Source organism: Myotis myotis, unplaced genomic scaffold, assembly GCF_014108235.1.
Source record: "Myotis myotis isolate mMyoMyo1 unplaced genomic scaffold, mMyoMyo1.p scaffold_m19_p_11, whole genome shotgun sequence".
NCBI classification, from domain to species: domain Eukaryota; kingdom Metazoa; phylum Chordata; class Mammalia; order Chiroptera; family Vespertilionidae; genus Myotis; species Myotis myotis.
Genome location: NW_023416315.1, coordinates 30243950 through 30260019, shown reverse-complemented (window position 1 = coordinate 30260019; position 16070 = coordinate 30243950). Strand labels below are relative to the sequence as shown.

General features: G+C 35.7%; 1 protein-coding gene across 3 annotated transcripts in view; it reads right to left on the bottom strand.

Annotated features, from left to right (window-relative positions):
- The window catches only part of DGKB (diacylglycerol kinase beta), a 527879-nt gene that overhangs the window by 227664 nt on the left and 284145 nt on the right, over positions 1-16070 (bottom strand). For all 3 annotated transcript variants that reach the window (XM_036328013.1, XM_036328012.1, XM_036328014.1), the window contains one exon: positions 14258-14322. In XM_036328013.1, coding sequence (XP_036183906.1) covers positions 14258-14322 — 65 coding nt within the window. The remainder of the gene's footprint in view (positions 1-14257; positions 14323-16070) is intronic.

Here is a 16070-nt window from a genome sequence, read left to right as displayed (position 1 = left end):
GCATTTATTTAGCTAGTAATGCTATAATTAAGAAAGAGTATCAACACTTTGACTTTCAGTTTGACTGAAGTAAAGTCCCTTGCATATCAGTTTAAAACTGGTCTTGTTCATTAAATATAATCAGATTAGCAGGACTAGGGTACACAGATGGCCTTTGACCTCTACCACAGATAGATCAGATTTTGACATTTTCTAACAGATTCTCAAGTCTGCCGGCTGGCATTTAAATACAACTCAAATTATACTTCACTAAAAGAGATGTATATTTCCACAAGAGAAGGACAGGCTACTGGTATAAATATTTAAGTTTGGCTTTAACACAACACTCAGCAAAAATATTACTTTGCCAGTGAGCTTATTAAGAAAGGACTGTTTCTTGTTCATAAGGTTTGCTGCAATGATTGAGTGAATGAGGGCCAGCGCCCTCTGCTGGCTGGTTCTTTTTCTTTCTTTTCTTTTTCTTTCTTTTTTTTTTTTTAAGTACAGTACTTGAGAATTTTTTTAAAGCTTTGCTTAGAAGGATGCATGCCCTGGCTTCTTTCTTTTTTTATATAAGAATTTGGATTTTAAACTGAATTCTAGGCATTCAACAAAATGAGATTTTCTGTGAGAATAATGATAAAGTTATATTTTTAATTTGCTTATCCTAAAAACTAAAGAAACAATTTAATGTTCTGCCTAAATTATACATAAATGCTTCTGATAAAATAGCCTAATAAAATAATTTACATACATAACTGAAAAAACTAGTAATTAATAATTACATAATTACATGTTAGTATAATTCTAAAAATATAATTCACCAGCGATTTTAAGTCAGTCTCCTCAAAAGTCATAACTCAGTTATCATGACTTTGGATTTACCAGTTAAAAGATGATAGAGCAAGAATGGTGTCTTTATTGTAATGATTCCTCATCTCTATCCAAGACATCCCACCTAATTCCAGGCCAGTAAATAATTTATTGCCTGTGAAATTGACCTGGATATCCCACAGATGCCTCACATTCAACAAGCAAAGAACCAACTAATACCCACCACCTCTTCTTCCTACATAAACCTCTTGGTTAGTACAGTCACCATTCGGCCTTCATCCACACATTCACTCATCATTTCCTTTACATCCATATTCATACCCATATGAGTTACCAAGCTTGGTAACAGTAAACCAATTTTTCCTTCTAAAAATCCATTTCCTTAGTCTTATGACTTTGTTTAAAGCCCTATAATTGTTTCATATTACCTTAAGGATAAAATAAAGTCCAAGTTTCCAATGGGACTACCAATTTTTGTGTGATCTGAGTAAAATGAACAAATCCCCTTAAATCTTATATTTCAAACTTTTATCTATCTACCTATATGGAACTATTTATCCTCCCATCACAGGACAATAAGTTTTATGTTACTTTACCCCAGCACATGATATTAAAGCCCTTATTCATATAGAACCATGTCCAAATATTGTTTTCTATAAAGCCTTCCAAACACCACTACTCCATCACCACCACAGAATTATTTTCTCATTTTCATTCAGATGTATACTTTGATTCCTGCATTCATCTCACAGAACTGTATGTCTGCATGTATCTTTTCCCAAATAAGCCATAAACTCGGTATCAAACTCACCTTCTACTCTCAACAAAAAAATATTTTCTGGCTAGTAAATATGAACACTGGACATAGGTATGAGAAGGTTATCATTGGAGGACAATGCTGTGAGCAGTGGATATGGGTATGAGAATAATATCTTTGGGGGACGATGCTGTGAGCAGTGGACATGAGTATAAGAATATCTTTGAGGGATGATGCTGTGAGCAGTACACTTGGGTATGAGAAGAATACCATTGGAGGGGATGTCTTCTCTCCTTCTTAACTCAGTCAAATATAGACACATCCTCCTGGCAGCACTTTGCACTCAATTTTGCACTTAACTTCAGTGATAGCCTTTACCACATTTAATTTTGGTTTTTCTTTCCCACTCACCTGCAGGCATTTCAAGGGCAGGGAGGATATTTAATTATTAACTTTATTTATTTTGCAAGCACTTTCATATTATAGACATGAAATAAATATTTCTTGTGTCACACATTAAAAAATAGAATGAAATAATGTTAAGGGCATTTGTGCTAAAGTTGTGGAATGTTTTTTGGGGGTTTTTTTGGTTTATTTTAGTAAAATTAATAAAAATATGTAAATAATTCTATACTGAATAAATGATGTGTGAGTATTCTTGTAATATGAGGACATTGTAAGAATGATTAATGGAATTAGAACATACTGTAAGGTATAAAAATGTCAAATCACTATATTATACACCTGAAACTAATTTATTATCATATGCCAACTATACTTAAATTAAAAATTTTAAAAGATTATGAATAAAAACAGAGGGGCAGAACATAGAAAAATATTTTCTGGAGAAGATTTTCTGGAAAATATCTCTTTAAAAGGAGATTTTAAAGGCACAGTTTATTTCTGACTATACACACATAGAGACACGCACACATGACTTAAAAGAATGAGCTTTGGTTCTACCACTATGAGTTCTTATGTGGATGGTATCCAACTCTGTACAATGGAAATAGCAATAGTTACAGAGTAGACTTACTTTGAAGATGAAAAATAAACACACACATCGTGTGATAAAAACAACTTAATGGCTTGGAAGAGTCATCCTAAATAAATAGTAGCCTTTCTTACCATTGTATGTTGTGATATCCTTCCCATTAAACTCGGTATTATTCATTGTTGAAACTCCTGTTGAAAATCCTCCCTTTGAAAAGTGGAGTCTATGGCCTCTGCATCTGAATCTGAGGGAGCGTCTGAGCACTTCAATCACAAAGACACAGTGAACGTGAAACCATGCGCTGCCACAACTAAGCCAAGTCACGGCCAAACAGTTCCTGTTTCCTTGGGGTGCTCTTGTTTGGAGGACTCAGCTACCATTTCAGAAGCCTGGCAATCCTGGGCCACCACAGTGGTCAAGCCCAGGCCACCTGGAGAAATCGCATGCACGTGCTTGCGATGGTTAGTTTTATGTGTCAACTAGAGTAGCTACGGGGTGCCCAGATTAACATTATTTCTGGGATTGTCTTTGAGCGTGTTTTTGGATGATAACAGCACTTGACTTGGTGGGCTCAGTAAAGCAGATTACCCCTTCCAATGTGAACCTAACTGGTTCAGTTCCTCTAATGAATCTTGACCAATACAGAGCTCCAAGGAAGGTCTCAACCAACAACCAGCATCAGACAGCAGGTCACCATGCCTCCAGCTGATTCCATCCCCTAGCTGTCAAATCTCTCCCGACCATTGAGTCTTCCCAGTTGAAAGCCCAGACATGAGAAAGCAGTGACTAGCCATCCTGCTCTGCCCTGTTGGAGTCACTGGCCCACAGAAGCTATGCACATAATAAAATGGCTGTTTTATACTGCAACACTTTCGAGTAGTTTGCTGTAGTAATAGCATACAGAAGAGGTTTTGATATGTGGAATGGAGTTGTGATACTGAAAACTAGAAAATACGTGACGTTTGCTTTGGAACTGAAGGGAAGGGAGGGCACTGGCAAACCGATGGAAACTGTTAGTGGGGTCTTAGACAACATGGGGACAATGTTACTGGAAAGGGGAGGAAACTGAACCCTTATCCTTTTGATGGCTAACAGTTTATAACTGGGATACTTGGCAAATCTTAGCAAATTGTGATGTTTTATAAGTGCTTGCCAAATCAAATCTTTTTAAAAAGCCATAAAGTACCCTGACTGGTTTGGCTCAGTGGATAGAGCATCGGCCTGTGGACTGAAGGGTCCCAGGTTCGATTCCGGTCAAGGGCATGTACCTTGGTTGTGGGCACATCCCCAGTAGGGGGTGTGCAGGAGGCAGCTGATCGATGTTTCTCTCTCACTGATGTTTCTAACTCTCTATCCCTCTCCCTTCCTCTCTGTAAAAAAAAACCAATACAATATATTTTTTTAAAAGCCATAAAGTTATGGCATTTCTGGCATTTATTTATTTATTTATTCATTCATTCATTCATTTATTTATTTAGCTAAACCTTAAGTCGCAAGGGAAGATTTCTGAGAAATTAGAATAAAAATTTCACATAAATCAAGATTTTTGTAATGTCTAACTCTCCTGAGACTCTTTACCTAATAAGGAAATGTTTTCTTCATATTTTAGAGCTGGTTCATATTAGCACACATATATAGAGGATGAGGGTTGCTTAAGTCAAATTTTCTATATTGTGAAAACATTGCATATGGAGAAACATAAAACATAAAATACTATCTTAAAAATGTTACCTATGAGAGAATACCATTTTTTCTCTTAAAAATTATTTGTGAGGAAACCCATTTTTTTAAAAAAAGCAAATCAGCCATTCAAGATTAATATTTTAGAATTACTTATATTCAGTAAGAAAAGAATGCTCAACATAGCCTTATATGAACATGTATTCCAAAAGGAAAGGCATTAGCTACTAATGCTGGGGTGGAGCAAGAAACAATGGAGAGCATCTAATGAGTTCCAATTAGCCATGCCAGGGGATTACCTCCTAGGTAAAATTACCTTATAATGATGTGATTAACCCCTTTGGAAAAAATTCGAGATAGAGTCAATTGGTACTTGATATGTCCTATAAAGAAAAGGTATTAACAGGGTCCTCAAAATTATTCCCAGGGATAATTTCTACCAAAAATCAATTGATTTTATTCTAGAAGAACAAAAAAACCCACTTTTATTAGTTTACTGACAGTGTGAAGTCTTAAAGCATCTGGCTATTATACATTAGGTATTTAAACTTCATATGAAATTAACTAACTTATATGGCACTAACTTTATCCGAAAAAAAATATAGCAACCAAAAGCTAATCAATTCCAAATTCTAGCCTATAGATTATCTCAGAACATCAAACGGGGAAAAATGTTTGTCATTGACATTGATCAATGTCACAGACTCATTCCCCAAAGTCAGCTGTCCATTGTCTAATTAGTTTAGTGGATCCCTTCAGTCCCCAGAACACAACTGGTTCTTGTTATAGTGAGAGAGACTAATGCTGCTCAAGGGAGAGGCCTGAACACAAAGGAAACAAGAGCTTCAATGTTTTTCACAGAAAATGCTTGGCAAATTAGGAGGAGGGCTTTTAGAAACGGTAGTTTTTACTGCTGGCTAAGTTCATCTCTGGTTTTTCCTTTAAAATTGATTCTTTATATAAATTAGTCAAAGTTACATGAATTTATATGTAACATAATATATATTATACGTATGTATTTGCTTTCAAATATTTCCTGAAAGTCTTCAAGTAGGTATAGAATCTGTAGTAAAAAAATAGCATTTTTTTTCTTAAGATGTTTTGTTAGTGTATTACTCTTCCCCGTGGTAAAATACTCTATCTTGGATTCTTCGGTTGTGATTCTGTGGAAATCTTTGATTAACTAATGTTACCTCATAAATCGTGCTTCTTAATCTTCTATCCTAGGAAGTGAGTGTGTGCATGTGTGCGTATGTGTTTCTATGTGTATAAAGTCTTTGCATAAAACATAGGCAAATTCATGTAAAGCAAAAACACAAATCCTAGGAATAGAAAGGCAAAAGCAAGGAGGAAAATAGTATTGAGAAGATTTGCATAGAATGATCCTAATAAAATATAAGTATCTTGCAAACCGAAACTAGAAATAAAAGTTTCTTCTTCGGCTACCTCAGAGAATATGTAAGCAACCCTTCCTTCGACATACACCTTTAAGAGCTCAATGGTCACTTTACCTTGGGAGCCCAGGACATGTCCTTCACTATGTACTGCTGCAACACAGCCTTTTCTTCTAGTTTATATTTTTCTACAGAACTTATTACTATCTAAGCTTCAATTAATTTCATTCATATGCCTTAGGTTTCAAAGATTCTATTCTAGCTAGATGCCCATTATATAAAAGGGGCTCTTATTAAATGTCTATAGAATAGTCAACCAAATGAATAGCAGATAATCAATATTTTACCCAAACTTTAGGACCTTGATTAGAAGACAAAGAAATCACTCAATAATAAATAATTTAGGAGATAAACTTAGCAAATATACATTGAGTGTTAAATATGTTCTGTGTGCTATGTAGATACTAAAACCCCAGAAAGAGCCCCATTCCATGATCTCATAAGGCCTACTGTCAGAAAATCAAGAATCATTTCACAGAATCAGTACAATTTTAAAGCATATCACACTTTCTGAATTCATGTTTGCGATTTATTCCTTGGGTAATTTGGAAAGCACTGGTTCTTTTAAAAATTAAAGTTTATTAATATAATAGTATCAAATGATCAGTCTACTATATTAGTCAGTTATATTTCTTCTCTTCACACATTTGGGAGGCAATACCCTCTGACATATCTGATACCAAACCACTATGTTGATTGGGTTGCATTGCCTTACTTAAATTCACACACATATTTAAGCTCTTTAGTTGTGTACTTCTTAATAAAAAGCAGCAATTAGTACAGAAGGGAAGTACATACCTCTGAACCATGGTGAGGGTGGGTGGCAGTGGGGCTAGGAAAATGAGTCTTGTCTCATTCAGGGAGTTAGAGAGCATATATTTTAAAATAAACTGTGGAATTAATGAAACAGCATCTTTGTGGAGTATTGCAGGCCATTAGTGTTTACTAGCAAATGTTATTAAGAATTTGGTAGCCGAAACCGGTTTGGCTCAGTGGATAGAGCGTCAGCCTGTGGACTGAGAGGTCCCAGGTTCGATTCCGGTCAAGGGCATGTACCTGGGTTGCGGGCACATCCCCAGTGGGGGATGTGCAGGAGGCAGCTGATCGATATTTCTCTCTCATCGATGTTTCTAACTCTCTATTTCTCTCCCTTCCTCTCTGTAAAAAATCAATAAAATATATATTTAAAAAAAAAAGAATTTGGTAGAGGACTGAATAAAGAAGTGGTACATACACACAATGGAATACCACTCAGCCATATGAAAGGATGAAATGCTACCATTTACAACAATATGGATGAACCTTGAGAATATTATGCTAAGTGAAATAAATCAGGCAGACAAAGCTAAGAACCATATGATTTCACTCATATGTGGGATATAAAATTGGAACTTGTGAACACAAGCATCAGTGTGGTGGCTGCCAGAGGGAAGGGGTGGGAAGGGTGGGTGAAGGGGGCCTAATATATTGTGACAGAGATGATTTGAGTTTGGGTGGTGGGCACCCAGTGCAATATACAGATGTTGTAACATAGAAGTCCACACCTGAAACCTCTATGATCCTATTAACCAATGTCACCCCAATAAATTTAATTTAAAAAGAATTTGAACTGGTTCCTTGACAACAAGCTATGCCCACAATATTAAAACTTTTTTGTTAGACCACCAATACTTTTTCTATAGCTAGTTCCATTGTGTGTCTTACTTGCAAGTCTTTGTCAAGGTGTCATGTTTTACTTATAAAATATCCCCCAAAATATTATAAGCCTTTATACTTATCATTTTAATAGATACATATTTTAATTGGTAAACAATTGTTAATATCAATATTTATCAAAAGCAGGAATTAAATTGCTCTACCTAAGTAGGAGAGATGTAATGTATGTGAATTATAAGAATGTAAGTTTAATGGTACATAGTATTAGTCAAATTATATAAATAATTTAAATACCAATATTATGTACTAAATGGTTTTAAATTGATGCATAAATTCTTTAATGTTTGTTTTGTTTTGAGTCTAAGAGAATGTAAACATTTATTTAAATTTAGTTTGATTGAAGAATATCTTAAAGTTTAGAAAGTTACACAGCATACTTCCTTTTAACAATACCTTAGATTTACACAGAACTTTTTAAAAGAATACGAGATAAAGCTCTCAACCAGAACTCTCTTAAGCACCGGAAAAATCATTATCTTTCCCAGTTCTTTCCATTTCTGTCATAAGAAGCATAGAGACCAGAACTATATATTTTGGTAATTAATTTCCTTAAGATAATGTTAGAAACATCATGTTCTTTGAAATATAAATGAATTTCAAGGTGAGCATGCTAGAGGATAATATTAATGGCATATGATTTATTGTAACAAGAGATCTGATCTGAAACGCCATTATTAGGAGTACTTAAAAGAGTCCATTTGCAAATTCCTGAAAATATGAAAGAGTGCTATGGCTGAACCTGTCTCAATGTTGAAATCTGAAAATCTGTCCTTGTAAGAAAGAAACTGCTCTGTTCTATAACTGGCATGCCTTCATCATAGAAATTTAGAAAATTTTCATATCCAAAATATGCTTCATTACAGTTTAGGAATTATCTAATGCTTCTAATTCTAAATGAGGACAACTTACAAAAGTGTGGATCAAAATGCATATGCCTAACTAACTTGGTAATATATGTAATTTTAGAGCTGATGGTAATTTTAAAATATTGTTAGCCAATAGTACATTGAGCACCTCCTATATCCCTGGCATTCTTTGAAAACACATTAGACACATGTGAGCTACATCAATCTAGAAGGCATTTTCTATGTTACTATTGTTCCAAATGAAATATTCTCTTTAAATTATATAAGCAAGATTTGCCCATATGCCAAATTTACAAATAATTTGCAACAAGATGTAGTTTTACACTTTATAAGCACATCACATCAGAGTGTACAAATATATGGTTGGAAATGACATCTAACCACATACTGGGCAGTGGGAACGTCATAAAGTAGTATTGCAATTGATAATAAAAATTAAGTGAATACATGTGAATAATATGTTTTTATCATTAGAAGAATGAAAATTATTATAGGGAACAAAATTCATTAGCCTCTGACATGAGGGAAGATCATAAATATTGGCATTCTTATATATGTGCTGTCAAAATTTTAGGTATCACATAAATATATTGATACACGTCTCTATACTTTTAATTCTACTTTCTCCCTCCTCCCTACGCATTTCTCTCTGTTTTTCGTCTCTATCTCTGCTGAATAACTTTTATGCAAAATTGCCTTAAACATCATTAAACTTTTATTCCCATGTGCATTCCTTAAAGCTGTTAATGGGCTATTAAATTGTGAAAATCCTGAAGATGTACACTGCATGCTGCATTTTCCAAACAGCATTTATTTTGCTTGAAACCTATTTTAATGTATGTATATCGACACATGAACACTTTATAGGATGGCATTGGATAAGCATAGGCAAATTGATTTGATCATATGGTTTTATGTACATTAATAAATATGTTCATTTTGAGGACATCCAAGGTTTATTACTAAATGCTAATATCTACTATATTTTCATCTCTTTTATGAAATAAAATTAAATCTTATAAAGTAAAAATGTTCTAGAAATGAATCTTATAGGTACAAATGTGCAATTAGATTACTTTCTACTTAAACTTATAATATGCATGGCACAGATTCAAACGGTACACAAAAACAGAATAAAATATCAATCTCCACCCAATGACTTGGTTCCCTTTTCCAGAAATAACCGGTGTTAAACGTTTTCTATTAATTCCTCTAAAGACATTATGTAAACATGCACACATATACACTTTTTACATTTTCTTAGAAACAAATCTTATAGCTATCTGAGCTAGGAGAGAAAAAGCAAACCCTAACTCCATGATTTATGATTTGTAGTGTAAGAAAGAACTCAAGGCAAAACATAAAATAACTAGTAGAAATGTTGTTGCTTTTTTTTAAATCCTCACCTGAGGACATGCTTTTATTGATGAGAGAGGAGAGAGAGAGAGAGAGAGAGAGAGAGAGAGAGAGAGAGAGAGAGAGAGAGAGAGAGAGAGAGAGAGAGAGGTGAGAGTAAAACATCGATTGGTTGCCTTCCCCACACACCCTAACCATGAACAGAAGCTGAAACCTACGCATGTGCCCTGACCATGAATAGTACTGCAAATGTTGGTATACAGCACAATGCTCTAACCAACTGAGCTCCAGCAGCCAGGGAAGAAATAAGTTTCTATATGTTTTGCTAAAACATTTAAATAGATAAATTTAATAAAAAATCAGAAAGGATCTCACTAATCATGAAACTAATTACTATGATGGTTCTCATATACAGTAGTACACTAAAGTCTAGAGTTAAAAAAATCTAAACTAATTTTAACATTTTAACAATATTTTTATGAACTTACATGTAAGAAAATTATGTCAATATACTGGTGACATTATTAAAATAAATATAAGGATTTTCAGAGGCAGTTGTGTAATAAGTGGTCTTGTATGCATGCATATAAGTATAAGTGATGGATGTGGACAACAGGTGGTGAGGTTAAGAGCAGGATTGGGGGGATGAGGGGACATTGGGGGGATAAGGACACATCTGTAATATCTTAATCAATGAAAGGGAAAAAATATCTGAAGGGATACTATATGAAAGAAAGAACAAACTTATCCTGAACTCTTCCAGGGACCAAAGCTAGGAATAATGAGTAGAAATTTTAGAAAAAAGTTTCTTTGGACTTAATAAAACAAAACAAATATTATAGCAGTTTAAAATTTTAATTCGTTGCCTCATGAAATAAAAAGATTTCCATAAAAAAAAACACAAATAAAAAATAAAATTCATGACACAATATCAACCAAACCAAATACAGAGACCATAGAGTCCTTGGCTCTGACCATTAATATATGTGATTCTGATTATGAATTTGTAACTTCATGAAATGAACTGTAGAAATGGGTATAACTGAAGCCAAAGATAATTCACTTCCTCTGCCCCATTTTTCCGGGAGAGTAGCGATAGCCATATTTCCTTCTAGAAATGGGAGGATGTGAAGCCAAAGCTTTTCCTATTTCCTTGAATATCAGAAAAAGTGTCGATGTCTACATGTTAGAGGAAAATATCACATATAATATAGTGGCTAGACTAATTTTGGTCATCAAAGCTTTTCTCCTTGAAGGAAAAGTTTTTAAAGGCCTGGGTAGCGGCGGGAGGGGGGAGTGGACTGGAAAGGGTCAATGGGGGAAAATAGGGGACATGGTTTCAACAATAAAGATTTAAAAAAGAATAAGGTACTTCATTAGCATTGATATTTCTCTGGTTCAATTTCCACTTAGTTGAAGCCAATATTAGACACACGATATAAGGATTAGAGTCCCACCATGATATCTATGTAATATACAGTTACTCAGCAGCATCAAATCAGAGGCCCATGTTCATTATTCACAAAGTGACAGGAATTTTCAAGTCTAATGCATGAAGAAAGCTTTGTAAATATCCTAATCCAGTTAAAAACTGTGGTTTAAGTTGAGTTTAACTCCATTGAAATAAGTTAGATAAAAACAAATGCCATATGATTTCACTTAAATATGGAATATAAAGAACAAAATAAATAAACAAATTAAACAGAAACAGATTCATAGATACAGAGAGCAAACTGATAGTTGCCAAATAGGAGGAGATTGGGGGACTAGGTGGAAAAGGTTAAGTGATTAAAAAGTACAAATTGGTAGTTATAAATAAACTCGGGAATGTAAAATACAGCTTAGGAAACATAGTCAATAATATTGTAATATATATATATTGTGCCAGGAGGGTACTAGACTTACTAGGGTGATCACTTCATAAATTATATGAATGTGTAACCACTATGCTGTACACCTAAAACAAATGTGAAATAGTATTGAAAGTTAACTATAATTGAAAAATGTAATAAAATATTTCAATTTTTTAAAAAAATTCTCAGGTATGCATATATAGTGTAGGAATATACATACAGGGTGCCACCAGCGTAGAGGGATAGGGTCCTATATAAAGTCCTTTTGCAACATCAATTCAAGGTACATTTTACTTTAAGGAATAAAATATTTTGAAAACAGTTGAATTAAAAAGCTAGTAAAGTGCCAACAATGCCCATGTGGTGCCCACCCACGGGGCTGCTTTGTGGCAGAGTAAATAACATAGGCGCTTCATAAACCTGGAGATCTCTGCCAGTGAGAGTCCACATGTATTGTCTGAGTCATCATACGCTTTGAATGAATCTCACAATCACATATTACTTTACTTTTTCTCTCTTCTCAGCCACTCAAAGTCAGCACACAGTGTGTAAGAATAGGGAGGAAATAGATTATTTAGAGATGCACCACAGTTTATAAAGCTTAGATTTTGAGGGTTAAAACAAACCAATAATATCCTACTCTTTTCACTCTACAATTCTTACAAGTTCTCAACAACTATTCGAGCATCTCTTTAATTTTTACAATTACTGAATCCTGGCTTTCTCCATAAATACTAGTGTTAATACTAGTTTCTGCTTTTTTAAAACTGTTACTAGATTAAAGTTGTTAGATGCTTACCAAATGTATACTGACAACTTGTATTAATTTTTAATTTAAGTATTTCCACATGTATAAAAAGGTAGAATAGTCTCACCTGCACTGATTTATAAAAGTTTGCTTCGATTCATACATATAGTTACATTCATTTGAATCAATTCTTTTCTTTTTGTGAAAGGACCTATCTACACTAATAAAAGAAAAGATGCTAATTGACTATACTTCACTATGCCCTAAGCCACGCCCACCAGCCAATCAGAGTGACTGTATGCAAATTAATGCAACCACGATGACGGCTGGCAGCCATGGAGCTGCAGCAAGCAGGGGGCTTGGTTGCCCGGGTGATGGAGGAAGCCAAGCTTCCCACCTGCCCACAGCCAGCTGTGGCTTCTGCTCATGGCAGCCAAGTTTCAATTATAAAAGATAAATAAATCCCAGATACCTGCTTCCAGCCAGCCTCCACTGGGAGCTTGGGTGTCTGGGGGTTGTGGCCAGCCTGCAAACAGCCATCAGCCCCTCACCCAGGCTGGCCACACCCTCATGGGGTGAGGGTCCCTGCTGTGGGGCTTAGCCAGCCTGAAAACGGCCCTCAGCCCCTCACCCAGACTGGTGAAGCACCCCAGCAGGAACCCCCTCACCCCGAAGGGGCTGTGGCCAGCCTGAAAACAGCCATCAGACCCTCACCCAGGCTGCCCAGGCACCCCAGGGGGAACCCCTAACCTGAAGGGGCTGTGGCCAGCCTGCAAACAGCCATCAGCGCCTCACCCAGGGGGAGCTCTGCTCAGCCACAAGCCAGGCTGATGGCTGCCAGTACAGCGGTGGTGGTGGGAGCCTCTCTCGCCTCCTCAGCAGCGCTAAGGATGTCCGACTACAGCTTAGGCCTGCTCCCTGCTGGCAAGTGGACATCCCCCAAGGGTTCCCGGGCTGCCAGAGGGATGTCTGACTGCCAGCTTAGGCCCAATCCCTCAGGGAGCGGGCCTAAGCCACCAGGTGTTCATCCCCTGAGGGGTCCCAGACTAGGAGAGGGCACAGGTGGGGCTGAGGGAATCCCTCCCCCCGAGTGCACAAATTTTTGTTCACCGGGCCTCTAGTTTTTAATAAAAGAATTGGTCATGCAGTAACTAAAATGCAAAATATGAAGTGAATATTTGTATTAAATTTATCTTCCCATAAAGACCAGTTCATGATCTATTTTACTGAGCAGTAATCAGTTCTGACAGCTGACTGTCTATCCAAAATACATATTTTTTCTGAATATAGCAAGCTTTTCTCAATCATGTATCTCATTTGTTTGCTTATGAAAATCAAGCTTTTTAAATTTGAAGAGGGATGCAATCTATAATAATAAAAGCATAATATGCTAATTAGACCAAAAGTCCTTCCAGAAGTCTTTCCTTCTAGACAAAGCTGCAGCGTGGGGGGGCTGAGGCAAAGGCGGCAGAGGCCCCAGGATACAGAGGCAGCAGGCGGGGGCCGGGGCCAACGCCCTTGCATGAATTTTGTGCCTTGGGCCTCTAGAATAAAATGTTTGAAGTGTGGGTTCTATCCCAGTTCTGTCAGTTCACAGTTAAAAGACTTTGCTCAATGTTTTAACTTTATTGCTTATTAGATAGTACATGATAAATAAAAAGTAGCTATTTTTTAGATAATAACTAGTGGCCTGGTGCATGGATTTGTGCACATTGAAAAAAATTAATTAGAAGAAATATTTTAATATCGCTATTCATCATTTCTCTATAATAGAAGTGTCAGAATCTTTCTTTTCAGCTCATGACAATGGACTATAGATGAACATGTTTCATTTCCCATTATGACCACATTAAAACCTAAGGAGAAAGTTTGAACTCATTTACACATTTGTCTTTATGCTTACACACCAAGCCTTATTCAGTTATCATATGTGAAATATTTTACACCATATGGTGATCCATTTTATGACATAATTTATTAACAGCAACCATAACTATAAATTTTATCATTTGTATCTTACCTACTGTTGAATTTCTCTGGGTGTTTTTCTCTCATGATGTGGAATCTGTGTGCAATGGAGGCATCCTAAGGAGAGAAACAGAAAAGAAGAGCAGGACATTTTAGGATCCTATTGTCTTATGGAAATAAAGATAAAAACGTTCATGAATAATATTTTGTTTTGGATTTTTTTGTTTGTTAATCCTCACCGGAAGATATTTTCCCATTGATTTTTAGAGAGAGTGGAAGGGAGGGGGAGAGACACAGAGAGAGAAACATCGATGTGACAGAGACACATGGTTTGGTTGCCTCCCGCGTGCACCTGGCCCTGGAGCCTGCAACCAAGGTGCATGCCCTTGACTGGAATCAAACCTAGGATTCCTCAGTCCATGGGCCAATGCTCTATCCATGGAGTCAATCCGCAGTGATGGCGAACCTTTTGAGCTCGGCGTGTCAGCATTTTGAAAAACCCTAACTTAACTCTGGTGCCGTGTCACATATAGAAATTTTTTGATATTTGCAACCTAGTAAAACAAAGACTTATATTTTTGATATTTATTTTATATATTTAAATGCCATTTAACAAAGAAAAATCAACCAAAAAAATGAGTTCATGTGTCACCTCTGACACGCATGTCATAGGTTCACCAACACTGGGCTAGGGAATGAATAACATTTTTAAGTTAGCTGCTTCTTAACAATAGCATTGCCAAGAAGATGCTGTGAAATTAGGCAAAAATATGTAATTTACATTTTTGTGCAAGACTGATTTATGTCACCATTTCACCATTGGTCACTTGTTATATTTACTTCTAGGAATTGATTTCTACTTCACTTATATATCCCCTTTAATAACTGGCTCTGGCCTCATACTCCAAGTATGTTTAAGATAGAGCATATGAACATAAATGTTAAAAATTAGTTAAAAATATTGTTATTCCAGAGCCGGAAGGATGGCCTAAGTGAAGAAATGATGAGGTAGAAAAGCTCTTAGTCCTTTGAAAGTAATTATGATAAAGAGATAGTATGAGGATGCCTATCTAGTCAAGGCAAATATACTACATGACTTCAAAGTTTGCTAAGAGTATTTTGGATGTGTCATTATTAGCTTTTTGTTCCACAAGCAACTTTCTGACATATATATCTTACCTTGCTCAAGAAAAATCAACAAATAGAAAAATTTCTTTTTGGAGAATTGGTGACAAGTGTAACTAGGCTCTAAGACCCCAAATTCATGAGTTCTGAATTCTAATAGATGTTTCTTCCTTTTAGGAAATCCATTCAGAGTTTCTTTATTTTTTTAATTTTGAAAAATCAGTTTCTATGAGACAGAATTGAACTGAGTGTGAGAGATTGGTGGAGTACTGTGATTCAAGCTTTTCAAGTACAAACCATTCTTGCTGACTTTTAACAGTAGTCCCTCTTATTCCAAAGGAGATATTTTCCCATTCTTCATCTACACATGATTAATCACTTCAATGAGAACTAATATATTTAGCAGCCATCTCAATAGAAATGGGGCTATTGTTGTGATTAACTGTTAATTCTGTTTCATAGTGGAGATAAAAAAGAAAAACCAAACACAAAGGCAGTAAAGAAGTTATGTATTTGAGAGAATTTTGAAAACACTAATCAAGGACTAAAAGTCTAATGAATGAAATGAAAAGGCTAATGTGCTTATTCATGCATAACAAAGCATGAGGCACAACAAGAGAGGGACCAATGCCCACTGCAGATGGCAGAGCATTGCTTTTCCCTACAAGATAGAGCCATGACAAAAATGCAATCTTTTATGTACACTTTAGCCTCTAAAAGTTGTTGAGTAATTGAATTAA